We start from the raw sequence: 12,156 nt of genomic DNA, 5'->3' as shown, positions 1-12,156 counted from the left end.
CACACCTCCATGTTCACAGAATGGCATTAGCTGTCAATGCGCAAGAAACGCTGGGTGTTCCGGTTAGCATAATGTTATTGCAGCGCCAGCAACCCAGGTTCAATTCCCGCCATTGACTGTAATGAGTTTGTACATTCTCCATGTGTCAGTTTCCTTTGGGTGCTCCAGTAACTTCCACATTCCAAAGATGTACGGGATAGAAGGTTAGTTGGTTATGAGTGTAATTTGGTGCCAGAAATAACCATTACCGTGCTGTATCTCTAAATCTAAATAAAAGTGTCCCATAACGAGAGACAAACACTATTTTGTAAATCAAATAAATGGTTAAATTATTCATCATTTCTTGATATCAATTGTCACAGACAAAGCATCGGCGTTATCGACCATCACTGAGCATGCAAAATAAGGGAACTATCATCCTTACCTCTGCATGTAACATCACCCGTCTTCTCCCCTGTGGTTCAGCTGTGATCGGGTCAAGAGAGAATCTGCAGTCAGTGCGATCTGCCAGCCAGCTCCTCGAACTGCTCATGCCTCCTTATAACCCCCTCAACTCTGCCCCCTTCTTTTCCAGTCCCGATGAAGGGTTTCTGCCTGAAAAGTTTACTGCTTATCCCCGTCTTTGGGTGCTTCGCCACCCGCCTAGTTCCTTCAGCATTTTTTTTGTGTGTCACCCCCCCCCCCCCACCCACAGTCACCTGCGATGCCGACACGAAGGACACAACGCTGGAAAGGCATAGGCAGTCAGTCAGCTTCTGAAAGGGACGGTTGATGCCGCGTGGCATTGCCAAGTCACAACAGCTCCAAGCCCCCAGTCTTAGTCTGTGGCCTCAGACTGCCCGCTGAAGGAGAGCGGATCGATCCACAACAACAATGTGCATTTATACAGTGCCTTTAATTTGTGTGTGTGTGTGTGGGGGATGGGGATGGGGGGTGGGGAAGAGCCCTCAGGGCAGATCACTGCATTTTACTCCATCTAGTTCCAAAGCTGGGCTACAGGTAGATGCATTTGGAGAGCTGACTTAAAAAATGTAGGTTTGAAGGAGTGACTTAGAGGGGGAAAGAGGGGCAGGTTTGAGGACGGAGTTGTAGAGATTCATGAGTCAGTAGCCGAAGGTTGGGTGATTATTTATTTATTGAGGTACGGTGCAGAATAGGCCCCTCCAGCCACGAGCCTAGCAACTCCCAGTTTAACCCTACCCTAATCACGGGACAACTTACAATGACCAACCAGTATGAGGGAGGAAACCCACACGGTCACAGGAAGGATGTACAAACTCCTCACAGACAGCGGTGGGAACTGAACCCAGGTCACTGGGTACTGTCAATCGTTGTGATAGCCACTATGCTACTCTGCCAGGGTAATGGTCAAGAGGTCAGAATTAAAGGGGTGAGGAGAGGTTGGAGGGTTCAGGCCAAGAGTGGGTGAACTGAAGATTGTTATTACTGGTTTGTTATTCTCATGTGCTGAAGGAGCTCAGCAGAGCAGGCAATATCTAGGGAGGGGAATAAGCAGTCGTCGTTTTGGCCGAGACCCTTCATCGGGACTGGGAAGGAAGGGGGAAGAAGCCAGAAAAAGGTGGTGGGAGGAGGGAGGGGAGTATATAGGAACAAAGTTCAGAGTAAATTTTATTGTCAAAGTACGTATGTCATCACAGTCAGGTTCATTATCACCGGCATGTGTCGTGAAATTTGTTAACTTAGCAGCAGCAGTTCAATGCAAAACAATCTAACAGAGGGAAAAAATAATAAATAAAATTAAATAAAAAATAAACAAGTAAATCAATTACATATATTGAATAGATTTTAAAAACATGCAAAAACAGAAAATCTGTATATTAAAAGAAAGATTCAATGTCTATTTATGAATCAGATGGCAGAGGGGAAGAAGCTGTTCCTGAATCGCTGAGTGTGTGCCTTCAGACTTCTGTACCTCCTACCTGATGGTAACAGTGAGAAAAGGGCATGCCCTGGGTACTGGAGGTCCTTAATAACGGACGCTGCCTTTCTGAGACACCGCTCCCTAAAGATGTCCTGGGTACTTTGTAGGCTAGTGCCCAAGATGGAGCTGACTAGATTTACAACCTTCTGCAGCCCCTTTCTGTCTAGTGCAGTAGCCCCTCCATACCAGACAGTGATGCAGCCTGTCAGAATGCTCTCCACAGTACAACTGTGTAAGTTTTTGAGCATATACAACCCTGAGATTAATTTTCTTGTGGATGTACTCAATAAATCTATAGAATATTGATCCAAGATGGCGGCGCGACGCAGCTTGCAACGGCCACTCCGGAACTGATTATCTGTTATTTGTGAAGTGGGGTGCCGTGTGCAATCATAATCGATTGAAGACAGACATGGAAGCATGGAGAAACATCGGAAGATTCCAGGAAGACCTTCTTCGTTGCTGCTGCTGCTGTGAGGTCCGGGACTCTGCTGGGAAGAACAGGCCCCCAGTCCTCGGGGTCACGTTGCCGATGGCCGTTGGCGGGACCGTCTTAATACGCTCGGCAGAAGATGGTGCTCAGAGAAGCTGTGCCAGAGGGGATGGTCAGAGGCTCGACGGACTCAGGTCACTGTTGGTGTGTGCTGCGTCTGCGAGGCTGGTTTCGACGGAGCTTCCATTGTGTGCTGTGTCTGCGAGGCTGAGTCGGGCGGTGCCTTGGAAGTCCATAGCGGGGTATTCCCTTCTGCCGCCGGCGTGGGATGGCGAGTCTGTCGGGACCCTGGGGACTTGTGGAAACTGTGGTGATTTCTTTTGAACTTACAGTCCTTTAACATCTTTGGACTATTTTTACTGTGCCCATAGTCTGTTTTTTTTTTATCAATTATGCTATTGTTTGCACTGTTGTAACTATATGTTGTAATTATGTGGTTTTGTGCAGGTCTTGTAGCTTTAGTTTTTCGTCTTGTTTTTGTCTGGTGGATTTGGAGCTCCTTTCCGGGGAACGCGCTAGACTGCAGCGCGATATTAATACTCAGCAGCCTCTCTGGACTCTGGATTGGGGATTGCCAAACGTTACGTGGATTTTCTGGTGTAGTCTGTTTTGTCATATGCTTTTGTGATATCCTTCTGGGGGAACATTGTCTCATTTTTTAGCTGCAGTGCATTTGTGGTTTCTAAATGACAATAAACTGAATCTGAATCTGAGAATAATAATCATAACAGAATCAATGATTGAACTGCCACTGAATTCATCATTGAACTGCCCAACTAGGGCATTCAACCAGAGGGCAGAAATGAACAAACTGTACAAAAATATATATATTAATAAATAAATAAGCAATAAATATCAAGAACATGAAATGAAGAGTTCTTGAAAGTGAGTCCATAGGATGTGGGAACATTGCAATGATGGGTCAAGTGAAGCTTTGTGAAGTTATCCCTTTGGTTCAAGGGTCTTGTGGTTGAGGGGTAGTAACTGTTCCTGAACCTGGTATAACAGAATATAGTACTGCATTTTAGAATCAGAATCACGTTTATTGCCACTGAAATATATCATTAAACTTATTGTCTTGTGGCAGCAGTAGAATGCAATACATACAAATTATTACAAGTTACAATGAATGAATGGTTTGAAAGAGGAGTAATGAATGTAGGCTTAGAGACTGTTCAAAAATCTAACAGAAAAGGAGAAGAAGCTGTTCCAGAAACGTTGAGTGTAGGTTTTCAGGCTCCTGTACCATCTCCCTGATGTTAGAGGGGAAGACGCTGTTTCAAAAATGTGAGTGTAGGTTTTCCCGATTTTTCTGTACCCCTCCCTGATGGAAGAGGGAAGCTGTTCCTAAAGCACTGAGTATGTTGTGTATTTACAGAGAAAGTCAGTGCAGATAGATGAATGAAGTGTAATAATTGAGGGTGTGGGGAGTCCTTGATTCTATCAGCCACTTTCTCGAGGTACGGAAAGCTTAGATGTGATCAGTGTAGGGGAGGCTGGTTTTCACGATGGACTCACCTACGTTCACAACCCTTGTAGTTTCTCGCAGTCTTGGACAGAGCAGTTGCTGTACCGTTCTGGGATGCATTCAGATCAGATGTTTTCTATGGTGAATCTGATAAGCAATTGGGTACAAGCCAAACTTCCACAGCTTTCTGGGGAAGTAGAAGTGTCGGTGTGTTTATTTTTTGGCCATTAGTACCAATGTGGTTGGACCCGGATGAATTAATTACTGCCTGATACGCCACTGGTATTTAGGACAGCAATGCAGGTCCTCCATCTCACTCAGTCCTGGGCCATCTTCTCTGTTGTGCCCCAGGTGTGGTTCAGGATCCTCATAACTGCTTCTATGACACGTCACCAAGTTGTCTTTGGTCTCCCTTTTCCTCCACCCTTCAGGGGTCCAACAAAGGGCTGTCTTGGTGATGGAGGTGGCCATCACGTGCCCAATCCCATCTCCAACGCTTCCTTGTAGCCTCTTGGTGACACATGAAGGAGTAGGGTGTGGTTGGAGATCTTTCTTGGTCAGGAAATACACAGAGTCGCGTGAAGGCTCACGGTGTGGAATAAAACAGCTTGGCAAGGTCGCTCACTGTCACTTGTCAGCGTTCTGACCCACACAAGATACTGGTCTGGTGCATCTTCACCTTAGTGTGGACGCTGTACTTGGTTATTCCTCATACGTTGCTCATTGATCTGAAGACGGTTCTAGCTTTACAGAGTCTGCACTGGATGTCGTCCTTGGATGCACCGTTGGTGATTCTTACACTTGTGAGTGCACAGGGACATCAGGCCAGGATCTCATTAGGCAGGCACGTTTGTGACGATGCCTACAAGGTCAAATAGCCAAAGCCGTGTTCACACTGGAAAGGGGGCAGAGAAGCTTAGTGATGATGTTGCCAGGACCAGAAAGGCTGAGATTAGCCAGACCAGTTTTTATTGTTGGAATGCAGGAGAACGAGGGAAACCTGCAGAAGTGTTTAAAATTGAGAGAGGGATAGACAAGGTGGATGTTAACAGTGTTTTCCCCAGAGTGGGGGAGACCAAAACTAGGGGGCATAGATTAGGGTGAGAAGGGAAAGATATAGAAGGGACCTGAGGGGAAACTTTTTCAGGGAAATGGTGGTGAATATATGGAATGAGTTTCCATAGGACATGGTTGAGGCAGGTACAATAGTTCCACTTAAGCAGCATTTGGATAGATCCATGGAAAGCAGGGGCTTATGGATATGGGCCAAATGCAGGAAACTAGCACTAGCTGGGTAGGTACCGTGGTCGGCATGGACTGGTTAGCCAGATGGGCCTGTAATTGCGTCGTATGGCTCTACAGCACGGTAGAGTAACAGCTAGCGCCATGCTATTACAGTGCCAGTAATTAGGGTTCAATTCCCACTGCTGTCTGGAAGGAGTTTGTACGTGTAAGCCGTCCCTACCTGGGTCTCCCCCCATGTGCTCCAGTTTCCTCCCACATTCCAAAGACGTACAGATTTGGGTCAGTGAGTATGGGCACGCTATGTTGGCACTGGAAGCATGGAGACACCGCGACCTATCCCCAGCACATCCTCCAACTGTGTCATTGATGCAAATGATGCATTTCGTTGTATGTTTCCATATACATGTGATAAATGAAACTGATCTTTATCTTCTTTACGACAGAAACCCTTCCAAGCGAAGTGCTAGGTGAACTGCATGGGTCACTCGTAAATCCGGTGCAGATCCTGCACGAGGAATTCCTCAATCTCAGCTGCTCCTTCTCCCCAAATTCCTTTCCCCGGCTGGTCCAAGAGGCATCCACCCAACTCCTCAGCTGTGTCCTATCACTGACCTGACCCTCCTCAAGCTGCCAGGGACCCAAACTCCCCCCCCCACCCCCCCGTACCATCCCTTCATCCCTCCCCACTCACCGGCCAGCATTAGCAGGAGCTCGCCCAGACTCTGCTGGTACAGCTGCAGTGTGTCCGCCGAGTCGTCCCCGTGTTCTTCCTAGTGAGGGACCAGAGGGGGAGAGTTCAAAGTTAGTTTGTTATGGAAGCATGTGCACGTTATCATATACGGTGGATTCTGGTCAACTGGGGAGCCGCTATTTGGGACAACTCTTAAAGAACAAAAAGTTATTGAAAAAATAGCCAGGATTCTCTTTGTTTATTTGGAAAACTTTGCAGCTTAACTGAGGCAGGAGACTGCTGCTGAACAGTTTCTAGTTAGCGACAGACTCATGCACTTGTGTGGCCATCAGCCACTACATCGTGCTTCGAGCAAACAGTTTTTAAATAGTGTCAGTTGCATGCACTTTTGAATTCAGGAAGAGTGATATTTGTCACCGATAGTTGGCGAGAAATAAGCAGGAAGACAATTCTGAATTGTTTTGCTCACTGTGATTTCAAGCATTGAGACTTGGAGATGCCAGTAATGGCTGAGAATGTACATGAAAAGATTTCACTACTTCAAATTAAGAACTACAAAGAATTTGAAGCTATCGACAATTATCTTTAATGTTACAATGAAAACAAAGATTTGGAGGATGCAATCGTTAAAAGCATTGATGGTAGATAGCCGATGACACGACTGTGGTGGGTCTCATCAGCAAGAATGACGAGTCAGCTTACAGAGAGGAGGTGCAGCGGCTAATGGACTGGTGCAGAGCCAACAACCTGTCTCTGAATGTGAACAAAACAAAAGAGATGGTTGTTGACTTCAGGAGGGCACGGAGCGACCACTCCCCGCTGAACATCGACAGCTCCTCGGTAGAGATCGTAAAGAGCACCAAATTTCTTGGGTGTTCACCTGACAGAGAATTTCACCTGGTCTCTCAACACCAGCTCCATAGCAAAGAAAGCCCAGCAGCGTCTCTACTTTTTGCGAAGGCTGAGGAAAGTCCATCTCCCACCCCCCATCCTCATCACATTCTACAGGGGTTGTATTGAGAGCATCCTGAGCAGCTGCATCACTGCCTGGTTTGGAAATTGCACCATCTCGGATCGCAAGACCCTGCAGCAGATAGTGAGGTCAGCTGAGAAGATCATCGGGGTCTCTCTTCCCGCCATCACGGACATTTACACTACACGCTGCATCCGCAAAGGAAACAGCATTATGAAGGACCCCATGCACCCCTCATACAATCTCTTCTCCCTCCTGCCGTCTGGGAAAAGGCTCTGAAGCATTTGGGCTCTCACGACCAGACTATGTAACAGTTTCTTCCCCCAAGCTATCAGACTCCTCAATACCCGAAGCCTGGACTGACACCTTGCCCTACTGTCCTGTTTATTATTTATTGTAATGCCTACACTGTTTTTGTGCACTTTATGCAGTCCAGTGTAGGTCTGTAGTATAGCTTTCTCTGTGTGTTTTTTATTACATAGTTCAGTCTAGTTTTTTGTACTGTCATGTAAACCATGGTCCTGAAAAACGTTGTCTCATTTTTACTATGCACGGTACCAGCAGTTATGGTCGAAATGACAATAAAAGTTGACTTGACTTGAAGGCAGTCCATTATCTGCACATTTACGGTCAATCTAAAGAACATGGCAGCGTACAGGTACACTGGATGAATTCCTCTGTCAATAACCACTTGGAACTAATAGTTTTATGGTACTGTAGTAGTATTGGTAATGATCTGTATTTCAGTTAAATACATAATCTGTTACTTAGCTAAATGATAGTTAGTCTTTTTTCATGGGACTTCAGTTAATTGGCCCAAAATGTACCAGTCCCGATGTGTCCCAATTAATTGGGAAGCCTAAGATTCATTTTCTTGCAGGCATTCACAGTACAACAGGGAAGTTCACAGAATTGAGGAAAAATTGCTCACAAAGGCAGACAAACAAGCAATGTGTAAAATAAGACAAACTATGCAAATTTAACAATACTTGCGAATATGAGCTATAGCATTCTTGAAAGTGAGACAACAGGTTGTGGAATTGTTGAGGTGAGTGAGGTTCTCCAGGCTGGTTCAGGACCCTGGTGCTTGAAGAACAACTGTTCCTCAATCTGGTGATGTGCATCCTAAGGCTCTAGCACCTCCTTGCCTGATGGCAACAGCAAGAAGAGAGCCCGGCCTGGATGACAACGCCCTTCAGCCCGTGATCCTCCCACCCCCCCCTCCCCCCCAAACTCATACCACAACTGGAGCACGGGAATGTGTAGAAAGCAGAGACCATTCAGCCCATCGCATTTGGTCTTGTCCTTTTACCGACTGCTGTAAACTACCCCTAGTGTAGGCAAAGTGGCTAAAGAATCCCCTGGGAAGCTCTTAGGCTTGCAGGAGAATGTAAGAGGAGAAGTACAGAGGGACTAAGACAAAGGAAAAGTGGACCAATGGGATTGATCTGGGACAACACACAGATCACTGGAGGAACTCAGCAGGTCAGGAAGCAACCATGGAGGGAAATGCACAGCTCAAGGTTTGGATCGGGACCCCTCATTAGGGCTGGAAGGGGGTGGGGGGGGGTTGGCTGGAATGAAGAGGTGATAGGAAAGGGTGGAGTAAGAGCCGGTAGGTGATGGGAGGATCCAAGTTGGAGGAGGGGAGAATGGAAATGGCGACAGAGGCTGCTAGGTGATGGGTGGAAGTGACGAAGGGCTGAAAATGATGGGGATCTGACAGGAGAAGAAGGTGGAATCGACGGAGAGAGCCAGGCAGGTTAGAGGAAAAGAGAGCCAGCACAAGAAGTTTGTGGGTGAGGGGCAGATACGTTTCACGGGCAGCTCCTCCTTCTGGGAGCTGGAATATGAAGCACTGCTGTGAGATAACAGGCAAGTTCCAGACCCTCCCCACCCCCGAGAAGCGTGGGGATACTAATCCTGAACCCCTCTCCAACCTTCCATCTGTTAATTTAAAGAGCACACGTCTCTTGGAAACCCATTAAGGGAACCATGTCCTTCTTGCCCAGCCAATTTAAGGTTTTAAACCCGAGTTAACACTTCTCTCAGCCTCCTTTCTCCCCATCAAAGGCAACAAATCAAAGCTGTTGTGAAACACTTAAGGATCTGCATTCACAACTCCTTTACTTCGTAGAGTAATGGAGTACCACAGCCCTGAAACTAGTCCATGCTAAACTCTTATTCTGCCTAGTCCCATGAACCCACACCTGGCCCATAGCCCTCCATAACCCTCACATCCATGCATTTATCCAAACTTCTCTTGTATATTGAGATCCACCATTTCCTCCGGCAGCTCGCTCCACACTCTCACTACCCTCTGAGTGGAGAAACTCTCCTTCAGGTTCCCTTTAAATATCTCACCTTTCACTCTTAACCTATGACTTCTAGTTCTAGTCTCACCCAACCTGAGTGGAAAAAGTGCTTGCATTTGTCCTACCTATATCCTTCAATTTTGAAAACTCTATCAAATCTCCCCACATTCTCCTACGTTCCATGGCAAAAAAAAAGTCCTAACCTATTCAACCTTCCTCTATGACTCAGGTCCTCAAGTCGTGGTAATAGCATTGCAAATTCATAGAAACATTTCCAATGGGATTTTCTTACAAAAAGTCTAATCTTCCACTGGCCGGTTACCTCCCTAGTAGAGTGCCTCCCGCTCCCAGTCTCTCCTGAATCTCACTCTTCAGCCCAACAATTCCAGCATCATTTGATATCCCCAGTCTCCGATCTGGAGGTTGCTAGAATTGAGATTGCCTCCTCAATCTCTGAACTCACGAACCCTGTCTTCAACACCAGACCTGTATTTTCATCTTTTATTAATAAAACGCACTCTTTGAACTTTCTCCTGCAGTTCACAAACCCAGTTAAGATTCTCTCTCCCCATGAGCACACAGCACGAACCCAATAACATAAGATCATAAAACAGAGGAGCACAATTCAGCCAATCATTCCATCCAGTCTGCTCCCTCATTATTTGATCATGGCTAACTTATTATTCCCTCTCTTCCCTGTTCTCCACACCACCTTTGACACCCTTACCAATAACTTGGTCTCTACAGCCGTCCGTGACAAAGAATTCTACAAAATCCTCTGGCTGAAGAAATTCCTCCTCATCTCCGTTCTACATGGACATCCCTTCATTCTGAGGCTGTGCCCTCTGGTCCTAATGGAAACACCCTCTCCATGTCCACACTCGCCAGGCCTTTGATCAATACTCCACTCATCGACTTAGTTGTACTGTGTGGAATTGGTAAAATGCAACACAATAGATTTGGCACGCACTCCCTGTAACGGTGATGGAAGTCATTTCAACAGAACCAAACGGCACAGAGGGATCCTGGCCAACGATTGACGATGTTAACCACACTTTCCAGCTCTTGGTCCATAGCCACTTGAGATGGGAATTGGAGTGGGACCAACTGGAGGGGTCTTTTTAAGGGGATAGCAGGGACAGGATGGGCAGAACAGCCACTGTCAGTGTTGTGAGGTTTCAAATTCATACACTGCACCAACCCCAATGTTATAGCAGCCCTGGGGCAGCCTCACCTGGGCAACGGCAGCTGAGCCCATCTCCAACGCAGCAAGTAGTCGGGGCTTGTCCTGAGACATCTCTGGAACGAGAATGGAACAGAATCAGAGTCAGGTCTACTAACGTTGACATATGCCATGAAATCTGGTTTGCTGCAGCAGTACAATGCAATACAAAACTATTTACCAAGTTACAATAAGGAATATGTAAAATTAAAAATAAATTGTACAAAATTGAGCAAAATTCTCTTCATTATCTAAATCTGAGGAGCAAAGAAATTTGGGAGTCCTTATGCAGGATTCCTTAAAGATTAATGTGCAGGTGATGGCAACTGTAATGTTAGTGTTAATTTTGAGAGGAATGGAAGTAACACTGAGAGCTTACTAGCAAGTCCTCACTTGGAGTGTTGTGAGTCGTTCTGGGCCTCATCCAAGAAAGGACGTGCTGGCATTGGAGAGAGTTCATTGGAGGTTTGTGAGAACGATTCTAGAAATGAAAGGGTTACCATATGAGGACCAACTGATAGCTCTGGGTTTGTACTCGCTGGAATTCAGAAGTATTGGGGGGGATCTCATTGAAACCTATCGAACATTGAAAGGCCTTGATAGAGTGGAGGTGGAGAGGATGTTTCTTACCATGGGTGAGTCTAGGACCAGAAGGCACAGCCTCAGAATAGACAGACCATCTACTTAGAACCCAGATGAGGAGAAATTTCTTTAGCCAGAGAGTGGTGAATCTATGGAATTCACAGCTACGGGTGACTGTAGAGGCCAAGCTGTTGGGTATATTTAAGGCAGAGGTTGATAGGTTCTTGATTGGTCAGGGAATGAAGGGTTACAGGGAGAAGGCTAGGAGACTGGGGCTGAGAGGGAAATGGATCAATCATGATGAAATGACGGAGCAGACCCAATGGGCCGAATGGCCTAATTCTGCTTCGATATGTTATGGTCTTAAATAGTGAGGGAGTTTCATGGACCACTCAGAAATCTGATGGAGGAGGGGAATAAGCTGTTGCTACAACTCTGACTGCGTACCCTCAGGCTTCTGTAACTCCTTCCTGATGGTGGTAATGAGGTGAGGGTCCCCAATGATGAATTCTTGAAGCACCACCTTCTAACGAGGTGTGTAAGGTGCTAAGAGACATACCGTAAGTGGAGTGGACAGCCAACAATTTTTCCCCAGGACAGAAACAACTAATGCAAGAAGGCATAACTTTAAGGAGGAGGAAACTATGGGGGGGGGGGGGGGCGGGGGAATGTTAGAGGGCAGTTTTTAAAATAAATAAATAAATAAATAAATCAATCAATCAATAGCTTGTGGAGAAAGGTAAGTATGTAGAACGCACTCCCAGGATTGGTGGTAGAAGCAGACACCGTATGGACATTTAGGAGACTCTTAGATGCGGTTTAAAGAAAAACTGAGGGCAATGTGGGAGGAAAGGGTTAGATTGATGTTGGTGTAGGTTAAACAGTTGGCACAACATGTGCTGTACAGTTCTAGGTTCGCTGTCTCAAGCGCTATCATAAGACTGTCCATTCTGTGAGGGTGGAGCTCCTTTGACTCAATGTTACCCCCACAGGTCTCTCAGTGAAGAGAAAGCCCATCACTTACAACCTCACTACACGCACAAAATGCTGGAGGAACTCAGCAGGCCAGGCAACACCTACGGAAAAGAGTAACCAGTCAATGTTTCGGCCAAGGCCCTTCCTGGTGCTTCTTACATCTCAGCCATTGATCCTGAAGGTGAGACAAGCCTGTTCCATGCACCCTATAAGACCAACTAAATCCAGATGCACTGGCACTACGCAGATG

The 12,156-nt window shown here is 46.3% G+C and overlaps 1 protein-coding gene across 3 annotated transcripts in view; it reads right to left on the bottom strand.

The window, feature by feature from the left end:
- ulk3 (unc-51 like kinase 3) overlaps positions 1-12,156 on the bottom strand; it is a 57,434-nt gene that overhangs the window by 16,069 nt on the left and 29,209 nt on the right. For all 3 annotated transcript variants that reach the window (XR_012095863.1, XM_073025520.1, XM_073025519.1), the window contains 3 exons: positions 10,362-10,426; positions 5,840-5,918; positions 425-465 (listed from right to left, as the gene is read on the bottom strand). Coding sequence is in view for 2 of the 3 variants with exons in the window: in XM_073025520.1 (XP_072881621.1) it covers positions 425-465; positions 5,840-5,918; positions 10,362-10,426 (185 nt within the window). In the remaining variant the exon portion in view is untranslated. The remainder of the gene's footprint in view (positions 1-424; positions 466-5,839; positions 5,919-10,361; positions 10,427-12,156) is intronic.

This window comes from Hemitrygon akajei, chromosome 21 (genome assembly GCF_048418815.1).
Source record: "Hemitrygon akajei chromosome 21, sHemAka1.3, whole genome shotgun sequence".
Classification (NCBI taxonomy): domain Eukaryota; kingdom Metazoa; phylum Chordata; class Chondrichthyes; order Myliobatiformes; family Dasyatidae; genus Hemitrygon; species Hemitrygon akajei.
The sequence above is the reverse complement of the archived record's forward strand: the minus strand, read 5'-3'. Positions and strand labels throughout refer to the sequence as shown.